Source organism: Lactuca virosa, chromosome 3 (genome assembly GCF_052849685.1).
Source record: "Lactuca virosa cultivar CGN04683 chromosome 3, Lactuca_virosa_CGN04683_v6, whole genome shotgun sequence".
Lineage (NCBI taxonomy): Eukaryota > Viridiplantae > Streptophyta > Magnoliopsida > Asterales > Asteraceae > Lactuca > Lactuca virosa.
In genome coordinates, this window is record NC_136428.1 from 17,411,949 (window position 1) to 17,438,566 (window position 26,618).

At 34.0% G+C, this 26,618-nt stretch overlaps 1 protein-coding gene across 1 annotated transcript; it reads right to left on the bottom strand.

The window, feature by feature from the left end:
- Positions 1-422: 422 nt before the first annotated feature.
- LOC145163318 (uncharacterized) lies at positions 423-3,273 on the bottom strand. Its single transcript, XM_079082158.1, has 8 exons — positions 3,136-3,273; positions 3,026-3,094; positions 2,432-2,617; positions 1,938-2,319; positions 1,703-1,819; positions 1,507-1,615; positions 883-1,032; positions 423-549 (listed from the first exon to the last, which is right to left on the bottom strand). The coding sequence occupies exons 1-8, from the start codon at positions 3,271-3,273 to the stop codon at positions 423-425; spliced, it is 1,278 nt and encodes a 425-aa protein (XP_078938284.1).
- Positions 3,274-26,618: the final 23,345 nt, after the last annotated feature.

Genomic DNA, 26,618 nt, shown 5'->3' on the forward strand with positions numbered 1-26,618 from the left:
ATTTTGAAATAAGTAAAAAGAAATAAAAAAAAGATAAGAAAGAAAAAAATAAGGAAAATATTTTTGTAATTTTGTTTTTCTGGAAAGAAATAAAAACAGAAATGAAATATTTTTGTTTTTTTTTTTAATTTTCTGAAAAAATATTAAAACAGAAACAAATAAAATATTTTTGTATTTTTGAATATAAGTACATGGTATACATAAGGATATACAAAGCTCCAAACCACGAGTGAACAGTTGATCGTGAGACACTGCGAACTTTCCTATGGATTCGCAAGATAAAAGAGGGGTGCGAATTATTGCGAGCGTTTGCACCGATTCGCTGGACAAAAAGATGACTACAAATTACTGCGAGCGTTCGCATAGATTCGCATGACATCCTATAGACTGCGAAAGCGAAAGTGTAACTAAAAGCGAAAGTGTCACTGTGAAAGCGAAAGTGGTTTTGGAACTAATTCAGCTTCCATCATTCCTAAGCCTTGAAGAATATGATTGAATGTAGGTTCAGGTAGGGCTTTTGTGAATATGTCAGCTAATTGATCAGTGGATCTAACAAAATGTATCTCAACATTACCATCTTCCACATGATCTTGGATGAAGTGATACCTCAGTGTTATATGTTTCATCTTTGAGTGTTGCACTGGGTTGTGACAAATGCGAATGACACTTTCGGAGTCACAATATAGTGATATTCGTTTCATGTTCAGGCCATAATCACGAAGTTGACTTTGAATCCATATGACCTGGGAAGTGCAAGAGGCAGCAGAAATGTACTCGACTTCAGTTGTTGATAAGGAAACACATGTTTGCTTTTTGGACTACCAACTGACAAGTTTGCCATCAAGAAATTGGCATCCTCCATTTTTACTCTTTCTATCTAACCCGCATCCTCCAATATCAGCATCCGAAAATGCTTGCATAAAGAAACCAGACTTTGAGGGATACCATATTCCAAGTGAAGATGTTCGTTTAAGATACCTGAATATGTTCTTGACATCGATCATATGAGGTTCTCGAGGATTAGCTTGAAACCTAGCACAATAACAAACGGAAAACATGATATCTGGTCGACTAGCAGTTAGATACATTAGTGAACCTATCATTTGACGATAAAGTGTCATATCTGAAGCCGGTTTTTCCAGAGATGGAGTTAGTTCCGTTCCGAATGCCATTGGAACCTTCACCTTTGAGTCTCCCACCATTCCAAACTTAGCAAGCAAGGTCTTTGTATAAGCTTCCTGGTTTATGAAGATTCCTTCCTAACTCTTCCTTATGTTCAAGCCAAGAAAAAAGTTAATCGGACCCATGAAGCTTATCTCAAACTTCGTTTCCATAAATTTTCGGAACTCAGCAGTTAAGCTTGGGTTAGTTGATCCGAAAATCATGTCATCAACGTAGATTTGGACGATCATCAAGTGGTCACCATCTTTCTTGTGAAAGAAGGTTGGGTCGACCGAACCTTGTTTAAACTTAGCCTGTTTTAAAAAGCGAGTAAGAGTTTCGTACCAGCCTCTTGGAGCTTGCTTCAGACCATAGACCGCTTTGTCCAGAATATAGTAGTGGTTGAGATATTTTTCGTTTATAAACCCATGTGGTTGTTCCACATACAATGTCTCTTCAAGTTTCCCATTTAAAAATGCACATTTGACATCCATCTGGTATACTTCAAAGTTCTTGTGCGCTGCATAAGCCAAGAAGATACGAACAGATTCCAACTTTGCAACTGGTGCGAAGGTTTCTTCATAGTCGATGCCTTCTTCCTGGCAATATCCCTTGACAACTAATTGTGCCTTGTTTCGTATGACGTGTCCTTCTTTGTCTAACTTGTTGTGAAATACCCATTTAAGATCAACAACAGATGCATCTTTTGGAGTGGGAATAAGTCTCCAGACCTTGTTTCGTTCGAACTCATTGAGCTCCTCCTGCATAGCTTGCACCCCAATCAGAGTTATCAAGAACAATTTGAACATTTTTGGGTTTAATTTTGGAGATGAACGAATTGAACATGCAAAATTCCACTTTAGAGAATAGTGCAGTTCGCTTTGCCTTTTGTTGAGCTCTTGTAAGAACGCATGAGGATGAATATCCAATGACTTGTGTTTTCGGATGATCTTTGGTCCATTTAGCTAATGGAGGGTAGTTTAGATCATATGATGGATCCAATTCCACATTCACTTCATCAAATTCTGACTGTTCATCTGAATCATCATTCGTATTTCCATTATCCCCCTCGAATGATGTATGATTGTCATCTTCTGGATTCAGATTCTCCCCCTGGAAAGGTGGTTCTAAACTGACATCAGGAGTTTCGTTCTCCCCCTAAACAGGTGCATTCGGTGTTGTGGTTGATGACGAACTCTCCCACCTGGACTGTTGTGTTCGTAGAATGAGGGATATTTGTACTTTATGGATCTTGGTTCATATCTTTCACAGCGTCATCAATGATTTTCTTCAATTCGTTGACTTTGTTGTCAGCTGCCTTGGACTCGGACAAAATTGCTTTTTCTGGTTCGTCGAAAAGATTCATAAATTCATCGTAGAGAGTAGAGAGAGGAATTGTTGTTGCATTCGCTTGTGGAAAGATCTCCTTTGTTTGACTATCAGCTTTCTGAAACCTCTTTAAATAATTATCATCAAATGTGACATAGTAGGTTTCTTCAATCTTCTTGGATCTTTTGTTAAGAACCCTATATGCCTTGGAGGTCAGCGAGTATCCCAATAAGATACCTTCGTCAGCTTTCACATCGAATTTGTTCCTTTGTTCTTTTAGAGTTGAAGATGAAACATGGTTTTGGGTGAAGCATGCAGTTCCAATTGCATCGGCCCAGAAGTAAAGTGGCAGATTTGCAAAAGAAACCATGGTTCTCGTAGTTGCACACAATGAACGGTTTCGCCTTTCAACGACCCCGTTTTGTTGTGGAGTATAAGGATCAGAAAAGTTGTGTGTAACTCCTTTCGCAGTTAGAAATTCTTCAAACACTTGGTTTTTGAATTCCAACCCATTGTCGCTGCGAATGTTGCGAACCAGCTTTCGCAATTGTAGCTCAATTTGCTTGATGAAGTCTTTTAACTTTGGAGTAGCTTCAGATTTCCGCTTAAGAAAATACACAAAAGTGAACGAGAAAAATCAACTACAATAACGAGAATATACTTATTACCACCAATACTTTCAATCGCAAAAGGACCACAAAGGTCGATGTGCAAAAGTTCGAGTGGTTCAATGACTTTCGTATTCACTACAGTTGGATGACTCTTCCTGCTTTGCTTCCCCATTTCGCATGTAGCACAGAGATGGTCCTTGTCGTATTTTAAGAGAGGAAGCCCTCGCACGTGATCACCAAGAACAAGCTTGTTGATATCTTTGAAGTTGAGGTGCGAAAGTCTTTGATGCCATAGCCAACTATCATCTGTAGGTGCTTTCGTCAGTAGGCAAATGGCAGGCTTCCCTTGGATAGGATTCATGTTCAGTGGGTACATTTCGCCTTTGCATTTTGACTTTAGAAGCACAATCTTTGTCTTTTTCTCATTGATTTATGATCCTTCATCATCAAATGAAACTTTCAATCCTGTGCCAACAACTAACTGTGAAATACTTATAAGATTATGTTGGAGTCCCTCTACATACGCCACTTTGCGAATAGAAAATTCTTCGTTAGTGATCATCCCATATCCTTTAATCTCTCCAAGTGAATTATTTCCGAACTTCACTCTTCCACCGTCTTTCAGTTCTCTGTACTCTCGCAATTCATCCTTTCTGCTTGTCATGTGACGTGAGCAGCCACTGTTGATGTACCATTCTGAGTCAAAATGCTCGTGACGTATTACCTGCGAAAGTCAAGCAGATTTAGAAACCCAAAGTTGTTTGGGACCTCGTGAGTTTTTCACAGGAAAAGAAATAGAAGGATCAACCAGATATGTTCGTTTTATTAAGGTTGTTTCATCTTTCTTTGTGATTTTAAAAATAGTAATCCTATTATCTTTTAATTTCGCATCCTTGGTGGATGGTTTCTATTGTTTATTCTGGATTTGCTGCTTAGAAACCTTTTTCTCAACTTGCTTAAGATTAGCTTCAGATCTTTTCAGAGAAACTTTAGGCTCCCAAACTATCTTTCCTTTGTCTTTGACGTCTTGCGAAGCCTTGTCTGAATGCGAAACCTTCTTGTTAGAAAAGAAGTGAGAGTTGGTTTTCTGCACAGGTTTCACATGATTTTGAAAGGATGATTTTTGAGAAACTTATTGATGCGAGACCTTAGGGGCATGATTTTTTTTTAATTCCTTAGGTTTCGCAGACGAAGAGACTTTCGCATTTGGATTGACTTTTTCTTTATGAACAAAATTTGGATTTCTAGACTGTCGGAACTGCTTTCTTTCCTTAAGATTCTTGTTATATCTAGCATTCCTTTGGCATTTTTGAGCTGCGAACTGATATGAGGATTTGTGAATACTGGCCCTCGGTTTTGGCTTTCTGGTAGGGGTTTCAGTCCGAACTGGCGATGTATCACTTCGAACGTTTTTAGTTCCACTTGGACTTCCCTTTTCGTAGCTTGAATTGACTTTGTTTAGGGGTTTTGCTACGTATCTACTCTTTGTTCTCCACGAGGTCATTTCTGATAGACCTTTGGTTTCGTCTGCATTGTCAATTGGAGCAGACCAGAAGTACTCATCACATCCATCTTTGTTGTCATCGTCGACCATGGACGTTAATTCATATGTTTGGTTTTTGTCTAGTCCTTTAGTTGCAAAAACTTGGTTAGGAACCGTTTGGAATTTAGGAAAAACAGTTGCTTTGGCTTTTAAAACTTCAGGTTTGTTTTTAGAAATACGAGCGAACTCAACTGAATCTTCAGAAATTAGGACTTTCGCTTGAACAGGTTCGTTTTTAAAAAACTCAAAACAGTCAACCTCATCCTCTACAGAGATTTCACTCATATCACTTTCATCGTCGAATTCAGAAACGTTTTCAACATTAAGTTTGTTTTCTGAATTGAACTTGGTGCTTAATGAGTCAAATTTATGCACAGTTTGGGATTTGATTTTCTCTTTGTCTTTTTCATCCAAAAGTTGTTTGATCATGTTTTTATGATCTTTGGACTTAATGAATGATTCGATTTTGTCCAGTCCAATTATGTATGCATCTGAAGTTTCGTCTGATGAGACAATGAATTTGCACTTGTAGCAGTCGGCGTCGATTTCGTCCTCTTTAAATTCGAGAAAGGGCAAAACCATTTTGTGAATTTTCTCTCCAATCCCACAATTAAGATGCAACTGAGTGACATTGAAATAAAGTCTTTTGGCAATCAAACAAAAAATATTATGCTGTTTTAAAAGACTCAAATTATCCCTCTGTAAATAAATTGACTCATCCCTAGACTTCGATAAATCAGACTATATCTTCTCTATCCACATGCGTCTCTCCTCACTCTTTGATGAAACCCTGCTAATTTGATCGGTTAAGTTAGAGTTAGTTAAATGAGTTCTTTTTAAACTGTCACTAAAACTTGAAAAAGTGTATCTTAAATCATTTAGTTCAGTTTCGTAACGAGATAAGGGTATATTTAGAGTTTCGAGAATAGAGTTTACCTTGTTGATGACCTGCTCGCACTCGCTTATTTGCTCAGGAACAGTTTTTGCAGCGAAGCAGCTGTCAGAGTTACGGTCACCGTCGGTAGCATATCCTCTTAGTGCTAACACATCATTCGTCACCATCAAGCATCTACCTCCAAACTGCGAATCTTCTTCCTTCGCTACGAAACTTCTTCCATGAGTAGGCCTGCGAACCTCCTCATCTTTTGAATCAGTGGACCAGACTTCAACCCTGCCAAACTCATCTTCAACATCGTTTTCCTGCACAATCGAAGCAGGCATAGAATTATCAGCATTCTTTTTCTTCTTTATATCCTCGAGCTTTCGGAGACGGTATGTCTCATCGTCTTCTTATTCCTTCTTCTCGTTCAACCTTCGCAACATGAACTCCTTGGCTAAGTGGTTTTTGCCATGACAGTAGTTACAATCATAGCCAGAGTTACCTGTGAGCTTCTTCTCCTTCTTGTCCCTTCTTTCTGAGAACTTTTTGCACTTTCTTCTTTTACCTTCTCAGAGCTGTAGCTTCCCTGCCAGTTTTGGTTCTTGTTCCTGTTGAAGTTCTTCTTTGCGAACCTCCTTGGGTTGGACACCATCATTGCGAACTCTTCTTTATAAAGTTCACAATCGGAGAGCTCAAACTCCGAATCATCATCTTCTGCATCCTTCTTACCCTTAGCTACAAGTGCCAGCGAACCTACTCTAGAAACAATTTCCCATTCTTTTGTCAATTCATCTTCATGTGACCTTAGGATACCAACAAGCTTAGCCAATGTGTAGTTCTTGAACTGCTCATGTGCTTTAACAATAGAAACAACAGCCTTCCATTCAGACCTTATACCATTCATGAACGTGACTTTTTGCTCAATAAGCTCACATCCAATCTCATCATGCTGAGAAGATGATTATATCGATTGAAGGTCTGATCTAAACTTTCTTCAGGCTTTTGCAAGAAAGCTCCAAACTCTCAGTTCATACGATATCATGAATGGAGAAATATATGATCCCTTATTTAATGGACGCGTCATTTGACTAGGTCAGAGTTCGACCGCGGATTTTGAGAGCTACGATTGCTAGTCGGGTTTTTGGAGTTGTACTTGCAATAATAGTTATTAGAATTATCCAAGTGGGAGACTGTTGAATTAGGTGTCTAAGCCCATAACTATAATTGGTATGTACTTGACTCGAGAGTAGCATGGTCCATATGGGTTGCCTTCACCAGAACAATCTGATATGATGGATTTTTGAGAAAGAGGTTATTTATGATTTATTAATATATTACAAGTATAATATATTAATTGTGAAATCATATTATTTAATTAGTATTGATCAAGAATTAATTTGAAATTAATTTAGTGATCAAAAGAGACTAATTAAATTAACGGGGACTGATTATGTAAATCAGTGATATATATAGTGTTTGGGCTATTGATCCATGTTGGGCTAAGTTTTATGTAAGTATCCATGAAGAGTTAGCCCACATGAGATATGGATCATAACCTAAGTGTATGGATTAGGGTTTACCCATGACTCTTGGAATCCTACACTATATATGAGTTATCCCTTAGCCAAAATCGGTACAACCTAAGTGTTCTAAGAGTTCACATAGCCGGTTTTGGAGTTCATAACCTTTCTCTCAAAAGTCCTCCTTTGTTCATGGTGTTTGTGAACCATTTGAGGCATCACACTTGAGGTGCTAAAGCTTTCTAAGTCCAAGAACTACAAACTACATCAAGAGGTATTCATCTAACTTGATTTTATATTGTATATCCTCTATTGTATGCTAGTTAGGATGTATGCTTTGGAAAATTCAAATTGCATGTATAATTAGAGAAAACATAGATCCAAAGCATCTACGGTTGCATGTGCACCATAGGAGTGTTATAGTGCTTAAAACCCAACAGTGGTATCAAATCCTAGAATTGTTTTCTATTATATTTGATGCTTGTTAATTTTCATAGTTGAAAAAAATCGATTTTCTGGCCTCTGACTGATGAACTCGCCGAGTCCACTGGCTGACTCGACGAGTCCACTCAGTAAAAGGGCAACTCGACGAGTCATGATCATGAACTCGTCGAGTAGATGGCTCTGGTTGCAGAATTTCGAGTTTTTGGCCAGAATTGGACTAGGATCATTACCACAAACTGTTTTGTAATCATAAAAAATGTATTTTCTGATTTGGTAATGATGATCCTCATCCAATTAAAGGACAATTGTCAAATTTTAAGATAATTAAGTAATTATTTGTATTATTTGGTATGAATTGCCTTGCTATGAGTTAGATTAGATCAATTGTGAAATTATATGATAATGTTGTTAGCTAAAATTGATCTAAGTTGTTCTTGAAATGAGTTTTGTAACTTGTCCTCAAGTTATATGAAGAGTCTCATTCATGAACATTAAAACTCATAAGTTTTCATAAGTTATGGAAATGAAAAGGTTTTCAAGAGTTTCAAAAACTTGCCCTCAAGTTTTGGTATTTGAAAAGTCTCAAATTATCAAAACATTAACTCTAGTAATTGAAATGTTTCAAAAGATGCAACTCTTGGGTTTATAACTTAAAAATTAATTAAATAGTTTTAATTTTGAATTTTTAATAACCTAGATGCTTTGAATAGTTCAATTACACCTTATGGACTTTGAATAGATGCTTCGTGAATGAGGACTTTATTAAATTAATTAAAGTGTTTAATTAAAATAGAAGTTTAATAAATCCATAATAACATGGTTTAAGATTAATTAAATTAAGAGTATAATTTATTAATAGATTAAACCACCAAGTATTTTAAATGTGTAAAATACACCCTTATACTATATAAAATTAAAAGTTTAATATATTATATATGTATAAGTAAAAGGTGAGTCTTACCGTTAGTAGGCCTCATTCACGAAGCCGGTCTATAAGGGGGTATAGGGTTACTGCCTATAAAATGGTGGTTTAACGGGTGTCCACTCTCACCCACCGCTTCCTTGACTGGTGGAGGGTCGTTAGCCGAATGGGTAGGATATGACATTAATTCTCATTAAAAGTATAATGAAATACCAAGTAACTAAATACTCTTATAAATTCCCAATCTTAGTTACTTAGGAAAAATGTGAATTTGATGCTAACCCATGAAATTGCACATTACACCTTATTACTCGTTAGTGGAGCGTGTGTGGTTAACCGACACACTAATCTGGGACTAATGAAGGATGGGAATGGGTAGCTCGATGTTAATCATGGATCAATAGAGCGTGTGTGGTTAACCGGCACATTGATTAGGTGATTTGTAACATTAAGTGTACCAAGCTAATTTGCATGGTTATTCACACCTTGTTTGTGATCCTCGGCATCCCAGTCACAGACTTGAAGGGCATAATCGAGATTTAAACATGCCATTGAAAAGTTCAATGAATCTCAAAGAATCTAGGAATTTCAATTCATTTAAAACTTAATTTTTTTTCTTTTTCATGTTGGAAATTGATAAATCGTTATTTACCTACCTGCAAATATTTTACAATTGGATTACGACATCCCTCTTCCGAATTGTAGAGTATTGTGTTAGGTCCTAGCCTTAATATATTATTTGGGTGTTATAATAAGGACTTAAATCAACTAACTTGAATTTCTCCCATTATAGATGTCTAGGTCAGACAACTATGGTCTTCCCAAATCTTTTGGAAAAATCTTTCCTCATAAAGATGATATTCCAAAAGACAATCAAGGTGAAAGATTAATCCATTTTTCGTGTTGTAGTGGAACTTCACTTCCTCCACCTCCTCCAATAATTCTCCCTAACCCACAAGTTCAAAGACTTGAAAATTTCAAGGTCACTCAAGCCCTATTGGCTAGCAAACACCAAGATGGAAGGTCTGTGTGTGCATATGTCTTGGAAATGAAGTCACACATTGACAAGTTGGGAATGTTAGGAGTCATTGTGTCAAGGAAGTTGGTTGTTGACTAGGTTCTTCAATCACTTCCTGAGTCATATGGTGAGTTCATTAAAGATTACTATATGACAGACCACGACATGTCCCTTATCGATCTTACATATTTGCTAATTGCTGCTGAATCAGCAATGATTTGGCGCACTGGTAATGCAAATTTGATTGGAAGATCTACTTCCCAAACTTCCATTGACATTGACAATGGAAACATTGGAAGTCCAGTACTTTCAAAAATAGTGATAATATCAAAAGTATTTCTAATAACATCAAGTGCTAACAAAATTATAAATATGAAATCTTTTGTGGATGCGACATAATCATGTCGGACTCTTCCCCTTGGAACCAGAAGTACATGCAATATTTAAACCACAAAACCGTAAACACAAAGCCTAGTGAGCTCCCCAAAATACATGTAACGCCCGCATATTCAGGTTATATATTTAGGCCTGGCAATTGGGTTGGGTTCGGGTTGGCGGGTCACGGGTTGGCGGGTCAGAATACATTGACCCAAACCAACCCATATAATATATGGGTTGGTGGGTTGGCGGGTCCCGGGTTGGTGGGTTTAAAACATCAACCCAACCAAACCCATATAACACGTATAATTATATGGGTTCGTGGGTCAGTTGGTCGAACCCAACTCGTATAACCCATTTAATAAGCAACACATTTTAAAATGAAATTAAAAAATACAAATAAAATGAAGTCATGAAGTCTTAAATATTCAACATAAAGTCATAAACAGGAGTGAAGACGATGAGTGGTGTGCGACAGTCGGAGGACGAGAAGACGAGTGGTGTGCGTGCGACACTGCGACAGTCGATGACTCGATGCCTCAATCGATGGAGACGGGAGACACGGAGTCGTGAGTTTGGAGACTGAAGACTGGATTTCTTTTTGATTAGGGGCTAGGGGACGCTAAGTCGACTCGAAGATGTTTTGCAGTTTTGGAATTCGGAAAACGATTAAACGATAATCAAATATTCAAAACTGATAAATAATTAAAAATATTTTTTAAACATAATATATATATATATATATATATATATATATATATATATATATATATATATATATATATATATATATATATATATATATATTAACATAATCGGGTTGGCGAGTTGCCCCGCGAACCCAAACATGTAACCCAACCCAACCCATGAAATAAACGGGTTGGCGGGTCAAAAATCTCAACCCAAACCCATTTATTTTCGTGTTGGGTCAGTGCCGGGTTACGGGTTGGGTCGAGGATTGCCACCCCTATATATATTTAAGATATAATAGATAAACTTAGCTACAGATGTAGTAGTCATAATGACTATCTCAGAGGCATAAGGAGCGCTTAAATCCGACTTCGTATGAACAAGTTATGTTTCTTCGAACTTTCTCGATTAAACAGACACGACTATGCGCGTCGTAAATAGTGAATCCGAGATAGGTTGGTTATTAGCCTAAGTAATGTAAACGAGATTCGTTGTAACCAAAAAAGCGAACTCGTGCATATAGAGAACATCCAAACATCACTTCATACGAGGAAGTTATGATTTTTCGAAGTTTCAGTATAGCAGTATGCAACACAGAAACATAATTTTAGATCGTTCGATTGTTAGGCAAAAGAATCTAAACGAGAATTGAAGATCTTATGAATAGGAGTCTATCGATATAAAGACAGTCAAGAACGGATGTCGTATGGAAGAGTTATGATTTTTATACGGACTTTAACAGTCTAAGTGTGTTAAATATATAACCTTAAAAATAAAGTGAGAATTAGCCAAAAGAGTCTAAATGAAAGTTGTAGTACTCGTCGATAGCCACGCATGGATATAAAGAACATCGAAAAAGGAGCTTGTATGGGAAAGATACGATTTTGTGGAGTTTTTCGAAAAGCGTCATTTGCAGGTAGGCGCACCACACGCTTGTAGAAGCAGCCAACATGGACCACCACCTTTGCGACAAATGGCAGCAAGATGGAGGAGCGACATAGCTAGAGTGCATGGCGCGCACATCTATAGGTGCAACACGACTGTCAAAAATTAGTTATAAATAGAGCTTTCATACCTTATTTCCTCCAAACACCTTCAACAATCTCTCTCTACAATTCTCTGGAAATTTAGCTCGATTTCTCCTAGATTTTAGAAGTTTTTTGCGGATCCCTGAGGCATCAAAGAGATAGAAGTGTTTGGTCGAAGTTCTGCCCCCGAACTTCTTGGACTTTTGTTAAAAATCTCTGCAATTTAAGCTACACTCATATTGCTTTCAATGTAACTTATATTTATATTCATAGTCGTTGTTATGAATCTATAAATAAGATTTATCAGTAATTCTATGTCATAATACGCATTGATCTACTTACAGGAGGATGTCTAGGCTAGATTTATTGAGGTGTTTAAAGTGGGATTTCCAAACAATATACTCTGCATACCAAACGAACCCTACCTCCGATATGATCTTACCTGGTTGCTCCTTATCAACTATAGATTAGCAGACGTTGGGATTATTGAGGAATATAGACTATCATTAGTCACTAGGAACATTAGACTAAGACTCGATATTAACCGTACTTAGGTCACGTCAAAGGAAAAGCTAAGGTGTTAGGCGAAGCTCTGTCCATATCACCAGTCATCCACCTAAGTCAGGTGAGTGTATAGTCCCTTTTCATGAACATGATTTTAATACAATTATTTATTAAATTATTAAATAAATTTTGAAAGTTATATGTGAATTATATGTTTATTGCCTAGAATATGTGTTAAAATATGTGCGAACCAGATACGGTTCTATATGTGATAAGGGATGCATATTCCATGATAATAGAAGTATTATTACTAAGAAGAATTTATATTAAATGCCTAATACTTTGTGTTGAATATATACACTAGGACAAACTAGTGTTGTCTAAACAATAGTAGGTAGTAAAATTGATTATAAGCCTCGTATTCTTGCTTAGTGATAATATAAGGCTTATTATATATGCCTAGTCAATTAAGTTTGATATTGGGTTGTCTCATTTAGAGAATATGCATAACTTAGGAACGGATAGTAGATTTCTGTTCCATGACACTTTCAGATGTTGATGGTAGGAAATACGTACCAGAGTATAATATAGTATTCATATTGGATGACCAGAAATGGTGGGTCCATATCAGACAACTGTAATGGTATGTCTGGTCATCTCCCAAAGTAAGATGACAACATTTGATCATTCTAGACGACCTTGTGAATTAAGTTGCTAGTGTGGGTTCTTAACCACACACGTAGATGAAATGGGATACCATATTCATCAAATACTCTGATGGATCGAGTGCCTTTATGACTTACACCGGCCATGGAAGCCCCTAGCTGGTAGTCAAAGCCTTACTCTAAAATGGTTTATCTTCCTGGTAATCGTGGACTATGATTTGTGATTTTCGGTTGGGATAAGTATAATTGGTTTATTTGTATCTAAGTTTGAGATATATAGTTTGGTAATCAATTGGTTTTGCAGGTTTGATAATTAAAGAATATTATCATAATAATATTGTGGTATTGAAATCCCTATGCATCTCACCAGGGTTGTATGCATTAGAGGTATCAAGACTTATGTTGTTGAAACTGATTATGATGCAAAGTAATTACGAGACAGTTTGCAATAATGTTCAATACCATTAGGTCTTTACACTGTAACTTATGTATTTGTATTGATTATGACATCGCTAGGATTTTTAATTAAATTGAGACAATCAATTGTACTCAAAATGTTTCAATAATACTGGGATTCTTTGTAAATAAGTATTATGATTTTAAAAAGCCTAAAGAAAGTTCTATTTGGTTTTGAAAATTTAAGGATGTCACAATACCACATACCATACATAACATGACGAGTCTATGTCAACACCAGGAGGATGTTATGGGCTAAATGATAGTCTTACTCCCTTCCATGGGCCAAATCATGGTCTTTACTTGTACAAGTGTCAAAGGCCATATCCTCGTCTTCCATACAATTTCCAGGGGCCAAACCTGGTCTTACATGTAAATGCCAAGGGCTAAACCATGGCTTTCATACAAATTCTAGGGGCCAACCCCTGGTCTTCCATGTAAGTATCAAAAATACAACTAACATCCCACATAGTATAGTGAGAGAACTCACCTCGCAATGTAGTCAACAACTAATCAGCTCACACAGTCAAGAAATGGGTACTACACACCACCTACCGAATCACACAAGGTAAACTCTTAGTCTACCTTCTATACTAGCATTTTACTAAATGTCAACCCTGGTCAAAAGTTAATGGTCAAAGTCAACGTCGCTTGACCTCCACGTAGTGGTCATCCTTTGGCCACGTTGTGGAACCTTCTCGACAAAACAGTCGCGGCCAGGCCAGCCACCACGTCGTGGCAAACATGCCACCACGTTGTAGAAACTGGACAAAAACAACTTAATGGATTAATCTCTAATCCAGTTAATTCAAGAGCTCCAAAGCTCAGATCTGATTCCCCTTAAGGCCTAGATGGATAAAGTTTCCAACTTTATCCATTAATACGACCCAATAAATCAAGATCTCTAATCCTAATATCTTAATTGGTGCATCAATTGCATGGACAACACCCTAGGTCATGCAAGACCACTTTCCAACCAACACCATGGTATAGAAGCAAGATAATGCACTCAAATGCTCTGGAGTTCACCCAAACTCCAAGGACAAGAAATTTGGGACTAAAAAGCTCATAAAATGACCTAACACAATATCTAAAGATACAATGAACAAGGTTGAGACTTTATACCTCCACAAGATCAGAAATAAGATAGAGATGCTAGATCCAAGCCAAACCCAAGCTCCCAAACCACAAGATGGACTCATTCTTCTTCCAAGCTTCACAAAACTGGATTCACGCTCTTAAAACTCACACAAAGAGGCTAGGGTTTGGTTGGGGGTCATTCTCAAATGATGGAAGCTGCCAAATGGGGCAGCCCTAGGAGCTAGTGTCTTTAAATAGGCCACTAATCTCGAGATCTAGGGTTTTGAAACCCTAGTCGATGCCACGTTGTGGCCAAGACCTTGCCACGCCGTGGTAGTTCACGAATACGTGTTTATAGAACTGGGATGCCACGTTGTGGTCATTCCATCACCATGTCGTGGCCTAGGCAAAATCCCAACACTTAGTAAATGAAATTACATTCAGAAGAACCATACCAGGTTACAAGTGTTACACCATGTTTAGCTCTTAATAAAGGACAAAGACTTTTAATAGTCGGTCTCTTGACATAGCTTTTTTAGTAAATAAAAAAGTCTAACTCATTCTGTGTTTCTTTCCTTTCTCCTACATCTTCAAGATCTAGGAGTTTTGCCTTCCGGCAACACTTTGGCACATGTTCTCCAGACCACCGTCAAAGAAAGCTTGTCTGTTTTTATCAGCATACTCTTATATATCTGACCATAGAGAATCATTGGCTAGTCGGTAATGTTATTTTTCAATTAATCAGCATCACTAGTGGGTTGAAGATGGTTAGTGACGTTGGGTTTTTCATTTGTTCATCAGACCACTGTCAAAGAAAGCTAGTCTGACTTCCACTGACGGTTTTTTATTTTTAATTCCAATATACGTATCTTCTTTTTCATCTCATCTGGATTTAGGGTTCGATTTTAGGGGGGATTTTTTTTTGGGGGGGGGGGGTAATAGGGAATTTAGGAACATATTCATTATTGTTCTTGTTTTTGTGACTTTTATTTTAATTACAACATCTATCGATTTGTTTCTCTCCCTTTAAACAAAATTTATCAATCTAGTCACGTGTAGTCATTCTTTACGTCTTGCTCATCAAATTCTTTCATTTTCAGGACTAGATTGTTGTCGCAATGTACCATAAGATATATTAGGGAGATTTCAAGTGTCCATCATGGTTTTCGTCGGAATACCATCTCGAAGATCATGGAATCACCTTGGTTTAAGAAGTTGGAAGTCGAAAACAAATAACACTAAGTTCCCGATTGAAAACTAACGACTACAATCTATGATATGTCATCATTATTTAAAGAGGAAAAGGAAGAAACGTGGTTGGTAATGACATGTCAGCTTAGTAAGCAAAGATTTTAAATGACATGGCAAGAAATACCAATTAATCCCTTCCAATTTCATAAAATGGCTTTTTTTAACACTCAAAATGGATTTCATGCCCCTATAATGCTAAAAAATAATATTAAGGACCTTTTAAACCAAAAACAAAGAGTTCGTAGGGCTATAGTGATATTATCCCTATATTTTTAGGATAAAATATTATGTTAGAACATTCACTTTTTAATAAAAGAATAAATCTCTAATCGTATAGTATAAAAAGTATTACTTTTGATATGTTCGTTTATTTTTAAACAATAAAAAGTTTATAAATTTTAAAATATTAACTTATTAAATTGTAAATATCAGTTTTCACACTTCTTAAAAAGGTTATGAACTATAAAAACTGATCATTCATTGCTTAATAAATTAATATTTTTAATTTAAAAATAAACAAACATATCAAAATTAATAACTTTTGTTTTACTATTAAAGATCAATATGGATGTATTTTCAAACGAAAAAAAAACAAAAAAACAATGTTACATCATATTCTCAAATTAAAGATCATAATTTTTCTTAAACCTTGAACGTTGTAACATAATATTTTATTTAAAAAAATATATTGATACTAATGTGTAATTATTAAGATCACAAAATTAATAAATTTTATATATTTTAAGATAATAAACTAATGCTATAAATGATAAAATAAAATGAAAAATATGAGTATTAAATTATAAACTAAAAAGGTTACGAAAAAACAACAAACTACGTTAAATATTATTTAAATATCAGTAAACTAAAAGATATATGAAAATATAACAAAATATAACTTTTATTTTAAAAATACCACTATGATCGGGAGAATGAGCTATATTACCGATTACAATGGTATTTTGAAAATGAAAGTTAAAGCTCATTATTTTTTTACTGTTTTTTTAATGATATTTTTAAAACATTTTGTAAAATTTATTATTTTGTGATAACTTCAACCTAAATAATTATAGTGAAATCTCCAGAAAAGTCCTAAAATTTTACCCTAATTTACGAAAAAGTCCCAAACTAAAATTTGTTTACGAAAAAGCATGAATTACCGGTAAAAATGGCGATTTGACCCATTTTTTTGGGTTTACCGGTTTTATTACTTACATGTTTCACTAAAGTCCCATTATTTTACCATAATTTGCGAATAAGTCACAAAATAAAATTTACTGATAATTTAACCATTTTCTTCATGTAACATACATTTTATTGGTTTCATTGCTGACTTAGACACCTAGTCATTAAATTAGCTGATAAGATGAATATGATGGGTTATATAATGTCACATTTTACTGTAAAATTTGATACACATCTCATCGGCTCATTTATGACTATGTATCTATGTGAGCAATGAAACCAATAAAATGTGTGTTTCCAAGAAAAAAAGGTGGAAAATGAGTTGATGTATGATGAGATGAATATATTGGGTTACATAAGATTAGATAGACAATTTGATATTTCTTATAAACGTAAAAAAATAACGCAGTTGTTGTTAGTTTATGTAATTATTATAATCTTCGTTGGATGCATTTTATGTTCCAAAAAGATATACAATACATCAGGATACCAAGTTTTATGCTAAACATAGCATTATATAACTCAACATATCCATCTCATCATCTCATTTAATGACTAGGCGTCCGGGTCAGCAATGAAACTGGTAAAATGTATGTTACATAGAGAAAATGGTCAAATCATCAGTAAATTTTATTTTAGGACTTATTCGCAAATTAGGGTAAAATAATGGGACTTTAGTGAAACAGGTAAGTAATAAAACCGGTAAACCGGAAAAAGTGGTCAAATCGCTATTTTTACCGGTAATTCATGTTTTTTCGTAAACAAAATTTAGTTTGGGACTTTTTCGTAAATTAGGGTAAAATTTTAGGACTTTTCTGAAGATTTCCCATAATTCTAACCTTACAAAGCAAGGCACTTTTTTTTGTACATTTTTACATTATTATTACAATGGAATTTCAATCTTATTTTGCATCCATTATTGTTTGCTATTATCGAATCCCAATAGGTTGTAACAAGAATAAATCATCATATAAATATAAATATAAAAATACTTTATATTGAATGTAACAATGGATGTTGACCCTGTTGAAATTGCCCCCCCCCCCCCCTCTCTGTCTATATATATATATATATATATATATATATATATATATATATATATATATATATATATATATATATATATATATATATATATATATATATATATATAAGGTTTACAAGTTAAACCTTAGGAAGCCCACACTATAAATGTAACCCTTCTTTAGCCAAAATCGGGTAAAAGAGTGAAATGACATGAGATGGACGATTTTTGTGCTTCATAACTTCTCTCTCAATATTCTCCAATTGTTCATGATGTTTGTGACTTGTTTGAGGTGAAACACTTGAGGCACTAAGCTCTTAAAAGACAAATGTCTACAAGCTACAACAAAGAGGTAATTCTATAACTCACTTTTATGTTGTTTATGTCGATTGCATGCTAGTTGTAGGCTTAATGCTTTGGAAACAATATTGCATGTATAATTAGAGAAAACATAGATCTAAGGCATTTAGGGTTGTATGTGCACCATAGGATGTTGTAGTATACCAAAACCCAACACATCTTGCCTGTTCTTTTTTTATGAAGGCTTGGAGATTCGAGGCATGGTCCGAAGACCAGATAGATCTAGGTTCTTAAGGTTCAATATCTCAGTTTGTTCTTGGTTATTATTGTTAGGGGATGTGGGATGATGGATGGGTTCCTTCAGGTTAGTGGGATGATGGTTTTATACCTATAGGCCCATTGAGGTGTTGGTCGTGAGGCAGACAAACCCGTTTCGGAGGATAGTAAGACCGGCGAGTTGTCGTGAGCTGAGGGAATGGTAAGAAGAAACCTACAAGTTTATGGGAGGATGTTCATTATTTGTAGACCCATAATAGTGGGTTATATGATTACAGTTGGTAGGTATTGTATGCATGTTTAGACTAGTTAGTTTGAGTGTTCGATAATTGACTGGTGAGGGTAGCATGGTGTACGGTTCGGAGCAATGTGCGAGATGTTAGTGGAAATAGGAACAATGTAAGATTATGAGTTGGGCGTATCAATGAAAGATCGCTAGCCAATGTATAGGATCTTTCATGTAGTCGAAAGCGTTGATTTGACAGAAAGGTTGCTAGAGTGTTGGGAGTTATAGGGATGAATGTCAGAACCATTATCTCTGATGAGATGTTGAGGAGGTATTGATCAAGATATCATTTCATTTGGGAGGAGTAGAGTCCTTTGTTAAGAGATGACCCGATTTCGTGTCTGAAGAAGTAGGAATGATTGTCAACCTTAGGGGGTTGGTATTGAGAATTTCAGATTTTAAAATTTTAGAATTTTAAGAGTTTCAAGGAGTTGGACTATATTACTAGACATGGTTTGGGATTTCTATGGTGAGATACCTTACTATCCCAATAAAGTAAATGTAGTTTTTGATGCTCTTATTAGGAAGTCGGCTAACGAGCCACTTCAGGATTGATGTCTGCAAATGGCAACGTTTACTCCTCTTTTGGAAGTGTTGGAAATGATACATGAAGTGGCGTTTCTGGATAAGAATGCCAAATTCGAGAGAGTTTCAGGCGAGATTCCGATTGTGGATCAGGATAGTCGGGGTTATTTGACATACTATGATCAGGTCTGTGTTCCTACACTGCAGTATCAAGAAGGAATTGAATTGGGAAAGTCGTAGCTAGGCACGGGATGACAGTTTTTATTGTCTCTGATAGGGCATCTAGTTCGTGTCTCGATTTTAGGAAAGGTTTAAAGAGGAAATGGGTACTCAGTTGCAATTTAGCATGACTTCCAATCGCTTATTGGCTTGTCATCATTCGTTATGTAGTGTGGCAAGAAGAATAGGACATCTATGTGTTGAGAGGTGTTGGTCATCGAGTGTCGGGGAGCACGGACATCGTACTTAAGGTGAATGAGTTGAGGAAGATGTCATGGAAGCGGTTGGTAACCATGAAAATTTGACAGGAGGGTTACGTTTTCATGAGACGTTCGAATTTTGATTTTCAGGCAGGAGATTATAAGATGTTGGTAGTTTCACCTTGGTAAGAGGTGATGAGGTATCATAAGAAAGGAACTTAGGATCTCGGTGCATTGGTCCATACCATATTATGGTTCAAGTAAGGAAGGTAGCATATATATTAGAACTTACAAATGAATTGAAGTGAATTCAAAGCATTTCATTATGTGTCTCAGCTTCGGAAAGGTACGGTGAATAAAATAGCACGGGTTCCACCTGATGGGTTACAAATTTTCATATAGTATAATTACGTTGTCAAGACAGTTGTTATACTAGAGAGAGAGAGAGATAGACAAGAGTTTGCAGAACAAAGAATCGAATACGTAAAAGTTTAGTTGCAGCATCAGAAAGGTTCATAGTGTACCTGGGAGCCAAAATCGGAATTGTGGCGGTAATTTTCTTTCGAATTGATTCGCTAGAAGCGAATTTTAGGACGAAGTCTAATTCAAGTGGGGGAGAGTTATAACACCTCGTTTTCTGATATTCATTTTTCTTTTAAATAATAATAATAATAATAATAATAACAACAACAACAACAACAACAACAACAACAACAGCAACAACAATAATAATAATAATAATAATAATATCATAATATCATAATAATAACTGAGGAATGAGTTTTTGGAGATTTTGTAATTAATTTCTAAAGGAAGGATTGAAATTGGAAACTTTGAAATTTATTGGTGCAAAATAAATCATATCAGGGTAAATAATGTCATTATTAGGGAGCTTGAGGGACCATTATTGTAATTTTTGGATTTTGCATGTAAAACTCAAAATAACCTACGAGGCTTCATGATGTTGCAGCCGAAACCTCTATTAATCGGCCCTCGCCCTTTAAGCCTTGGTGTCAAATGAGTTTTAGACTAAAAACCTAATCTAAGTGAAGTTTTTGTGGGTTGTGTTGTGTGCGGCCAAATAGAACCGAGAGAGGAAAAGAACACGTTTGTTTTGAGGGGCTACTGAAGGAGAAGGAAGGGGATTGATCAAGGAGCTTTAACTCAAGGAAGAAGGTTTGAAGCAAAAGAAGCGCAACTAGGATCGCATATAAAGGTTTCATCTTCTTCGTTTATATTTTCTTTTTTCTTCCTCCTTCCTCTACTCGTTTTTGTTTCATTCTAGGGCAACCATGACTTCCATCCTCGAACTCCAGGTTTGGTTGGTAGTGAGGTGTGTGTTTTTCTCTCATAAGAAGCGTTGGAATGGAAGAAAATAACCATAACTCAGTATCTTTCTGAAATGGGCATTATAATTTGTTTTTCTCAAAAAGACATTGTATTTTGAGTTAAAAATTTCACGCTACATATCATTTTGCTCCTTTGCATCGTAGCATATGTTAAGCAATTGATTTCTATCTTTTAAACCATGTTCTTAATAGCTTAATGGGTTAAGATGCCAAATTAACCCCAAAAAAGCCAAAGCTGTGATTTCAGGATTTTTCCTTAATCTGTCCTTGTCCTGTAAAAATCGTAGAAAAATCATGGGACATCATTTGTTTCGAAACCAATGCCTAATGTTTCGTATTTTAGTCTACTCCATTTCATTAGTTTTGACTGAAATCCATAATAGTCTCTAACTAGGGTAAAAATGACCATGATGTTGAAGCCCAAGCCTCTATTAATCGGCCCTCTCCTTTTAAGCCTTGGTGCCAAATGTATTTTAGATTAAAAACCTAATATAAGTGAAGTTTTCTGGGTTGTGTTGTGTGCGGCCAAATAGAACCGAGTGAGGGAGAGAACACATTTTTTTGAGGGGATGCTGAAGGAGAAGGAAGGGGATTGATCAAGGAGATTTGACTCAAGGAAGAAAGGTTCAAGTAAAATAAGTGCAATTAGGATCGCATATAAAGGTTTCATCTTTTTCTTTTCTATTTTCTTCTTTCTTCCTCATACCTCTACTCGTTTTTCTTTCATTAAAGGGAAACCATGACTTTCATCCTCGAATTACAGGTACGGGTGGTAGTGAGTGGTGTGTTTTTCTGTCATAACAAGCATTGGAATGGAAGAAAAATATCCCTAACTAAGTATCTTTCTCAAATGGGCACTATACTTTGTTTTTCTCAAAAAGACATTGTATTTTGAGTTCAAAATTTCATGCTACATATCATTTTGCTCCAATACATCATAGACTATGTTAAGCAACTGATTTCTAGTTTTCATACCATGTTCTTAATAGCTTAATGGGTTAAGTTGCCAAATTAACCCCAAAGAAGCAAAAGTTGTGATTTCAGGACTTTGCTCTAATCTGTTCTTGTCATATAAAAATCATAGAAAAATCATGTGACATCATTTTAGGTAGAGACTAGTGCCCAATGTTTCGTATTTGAGTCTAGTCCATTTCACTAATTTTGACCAAAATCCAGAAAACCCTTTAACTAGGGTAAAAACGACCATTACCTAGATTGGTCCGGAATAAGCTGCTTTACGAGGCCGTTTTGTAAAATTTGCCATAAATTGTGGAAAGATTGTATGAAGGCATGTAAATATTCTATGAAAAAGTTAAGGACATGATCTATCTCTATGTGGTATAGTTTTGCAAAATATGAAGTTTAAGATGCGCAAAACAGGTCCCAAACGGACCTTAGTTTTTATATACAAATATGAAATTTAACCCATTTGCCTATTTGCATAATTAGGGTAAATGAGTAGCTAAACTTAACTTAAATTGTTATTATTAGGGATTCTGAAGGGTGATCAGGTATGAGTGAGTCCCATATTCCTTTGGAAGTCGCTTTGCTTTTGGAGGTGAGTTCATCACTACATCGTGTTGTGTTATATTCTCTTTATGTTAGCTCGTGTGTGTTATGTGTTGTTTGTGAGAGTAGTACTAGGTGGGGTAGAGTCTACTAGTTTCTCTCATGTATTGAGGATTATGCATGGTAGGACTTGACGCATCCGAGTGGGGATCGGGTGTAGCCAATGTGTCCTAAAGGCTAGATGAACTAAGCAAGGGGGATCGGGTACGACCAATGTGTCCCAATGGGTCCGGGTACGTGGGATGGGGCTTACTCAATGAGTCTCAAGTGCTCAATGTACTGAGCAAGGGTGATTGGGCCTAGCTAATGTGTCCCATTAGGAGCATGTCTATTATTGATTCGTTCGTTGACATGCATGCATGGTTATATGTTTGATATCGTTTGTATATATATATATATATATATATATATATATATATATATATAGGTGTAAGAATTATCTGATATGATACTGTGTGTGTGGAATTCACTAAGCTTTGTGTTTACCCACTTTCCCTTCAAAATACTGTTTTCAGGTACACATGATGGTCAGGCATGATCGTACACGCTGGGTCGAGGCGGGATATTGAATTTTTGAAATTTAATAGAATATGTTTTTCATAAATTTTAGCATTATAAATGATAATGGTTTTGGTAATTGAATTGATCTTGGATTTTGGTGTTAAATTTATTTTGAATAAAAGATATTAATTGAATGCTTTATGTTATTTAAAAAGTTCAAATTTATTGGAAATTTTGGGATGTTACAAAACCGACCCAATTGGGTTCTTAAAACCAAAAACCGACCATTTACGGTTTGGGATCGGTTTAGGTCCAAAACCGACCCATGCACAACCCTTTTTCATAGCACCAACAACGTTGTTGTATTTGCAAAATTTTAGTACTAAGAAAATAAAATTTATATTTAACAAGCATATCAATTAAATTAATTGATCAGTTTTCTTTATGGGAATTGTACCAACTCTCAACCCTTATTTATACAAACTCCTCCTCCTTTTCTTTTAGTTGTGTCCGATGTGGGAGGACTTGATAAACGAGATACAATTTGAAAACAATTGTTGTTAATGATGTAAACTATTTTTTTAGGCTATATATATATATATATATATATATATATATATATATATATATATATATATATATATATATATATATACTAGGCGAACACCCGCGCGTTGTGCAGAAACACCTATGTAGTTGAAGTCTATACAAATATTTGTTTTTTTAATATAGCAATAACGTTGTTGAATATGATATAATAACTCGTATACTAAATTGATATAATGTATTGATTATTTTGAATTGTATGATAATATATACATCTATTATAACTGTATAATCTCAATCGTTTGAATGACTTCTACCCGCGAGTTACACATGAATAAAATTAAATATAATATATGGTTTAATGTTATTTATAGTTGTTATTGTTAATTAATTTTTTAAAATTTATTTGCTTAATGTTTTAATTTTTTTTCATTATAATTATTTAAAACATCAAACAATGTTTTTTGATTTTAAAGGAAACAATATAATCATTTATGTAGAGTTATTTTTAACTATTGTTATTGCAAGTTATTTTAAGCTACTTATTTGAAAACTTTTAACGATTATAAAAAATATATTTAGGAAATATTTCAGTTAAATTGAGATTACAATTTAGTTTTTGCATTTATCACTACAATTTATCACTTTTAACTATTTACAAAATATTCATTGGTTCTTTAAGTGGAACTGAAATTTATATTTAAGTTGACATTGTAATGTTATATTTAAAATAACAATTTAAGTATTTTGTCCAAACTTTTCAAAAGTTGTAGCTTTAAAATGATAATGGTTTACAAACAACAACATATTAAATCTAATAAATTAAGTATAATATGTTAAAAGTTAAATACATAACTTTATAAGTAGAAGTAAATATATTATTTTAAAATTGAAATTTAGTATATTTATGATTACACTTTAGGTTTGATATTTATTTAACCTTATTAACCAACATATAATCATTATTAGAAAAACACTACAATTAATCACTTTTAACTATTTATAAAATATTCTTTGGCTTGTTTAAGTTAAACTAAAATTTATATTTAAGTTGACCCTGTAATGCTATATTGAAATTAATAATTTAAATACTTTATACAAATTGTTCCAAAATTGTATCTTTAAGACGATAATGGTTTGCATCCAACAATATATTAACACTTATAAATTAAGTATAATGTGTTAAAAGTTAAAAAACATAGCTTTGTAAGTAGAAGTAAAGCTATTATTTTAATATTGAAATTTAGTTTATATATGATTAAACTTTAGATTTGATATTTATTTAATCTTATTAACCAACTTATAATTATTATTAGAAAGAAATTAAAAAGTTATGGGAGTTTCAAATAAATGTGGTGAAAGGAAAAATGATTCCTTTATAAGTATACTTCCCGCGCGTTGCGCAGCGAAGATTAAAAATATATTGTTAAAATATTGAAAAATATATGTTTAAAATGATTATGTTATTGACATTAACTTTGAGATAATATTTTTACACTAATTTATATATATATATATATATATATATATATATATATATATATATATATATATATATATATATATATATATATAATCTCAATTATTTTGAACAATAATATTTATTGACATCGACCCATATTCCTCATTAATAGAATTAAATATAATTATCTATTTAGTATTACTTTTAATAATTATTATTATTGATTAATTATATTTTTACTTATGCAATCATTTTCTAATTTCAATAATGATGTTCATTTAAAATATAATTTATTTATAGCTAAATGTAATTTATAATTTGATGTTATTATCATTTAAAATTGTTATTCATTAATTTTAAACCACTTATTATTAATAATAAGTTAAAGAAGACTTTTAAGAAACACTTAATATTATTATTAAAATGTGAAACATACACTAAATAATAAAGTGATAAGATAGACAATTTGCATTTCAAAAGAGACTTGTATGGATAATATGACATATCCATGTAATTTGATTTTATTATTTATAATTATTGCTTATTAAGTTTAAAACCACTATAAAGTGATAAGATTGACAATTTGCATTTTAAAAAAAATGCTTACATGGATAATATGGATAATATGACATATCCATGATTTTTAATTAATTATTATTTTGAAGCAACATGAACATACAAACATGTATACATTAGTTAATTAAATATTATATATATCATCTTCGATAACATATGATCGATAACATGAATCTAATATAATTTACATTAAAATTTCAACCACAACATACAATGATATTCTTAAAAGAATACTTAAATCAAGAAAATACAAAAAAGAATTAGTATATAACAAACTTACAAATTAAAAACTTCAACATAATAACATGGCTCGAAAAATTGTTCAAAGCCCTCAAACCAACACAAAAACTTTAAACTTGTTTTCTTTGTGAATTTTGTATGTGATTTGTATTTGTGTATCTACTCAAAAAGATTGACCTTTTTATAGTAGAGTATCCATTAATTGTTTATTAAATATATTATATAAGTTATAAAACCTTTGAATTGTTAATCATTATTAAGAGACTTTTGAGTGGTATTCATTAAAATAAGAGGTTTCAAATGCATGAGGTGTTTGCAAATTTCTATGGGAGTTTCAAATGCATGAGGTTCAAAAAAAAATGCTAGCTTTATAAGTATGTATGAGGATATATATATATATATATATATATATATATATATATATATATATATATATATATATATATATATATATATATATATATAACTTTATTGGTTTATTGAATATAAATAAAAGATGAATAGAAAATTGAGATATTTTGTATGACTATTTTATGACATTAGCTCTAATGTTCAATTTGATAAAATAAGTTAATGTACAATTTAAAAGTATTTACACAATTAGTTTTTTTTTCTCTTTTTTTTTGTAACGTCGAATGCATTAGAACTAGCAAAACGCTAGCACAAAACAAAGATACAAATAGAGTTACATATTACAAGCATAAAAGGAAGAAATACACCATTTGAACCAAGAAATAAAGCTAAATTTATATCTATTCTTTAGCCAATTAAACGAAACTATTCGAATATCATTCGCAGTTCTAAGAGGAGAACACCGTTTTTTCTTAAAAAACCAAACCATTCCGAGCTCTCCATATATCGTACAACATCGAGTATACAA

Excerpts from the sequence above, each read along its gene's own strand:
- LOC145163318 (XM_079082158.1), bottom strand. The coding sequence starts at position 3,273 with ATGGGGAAGCAAAGCAGGAAGAGTCATCCAACTGTAGTGAATACGAAA. Across the intron at positions 3,095-3,135 it reads ATAAGTATATTCTCGTTATT|CGGAAATCTGAAGCTACTCC; the intron begins GTAGTTGATTTT and ends TATTTTCTTAAG. Across the intron at positions 550-882 it reads GCTGATATTGGAGGATGCGG|ATCCACTGATCAATTAGCTG; the intron begins GTTAGATAGAAA and ends ACATTTTGTTAG.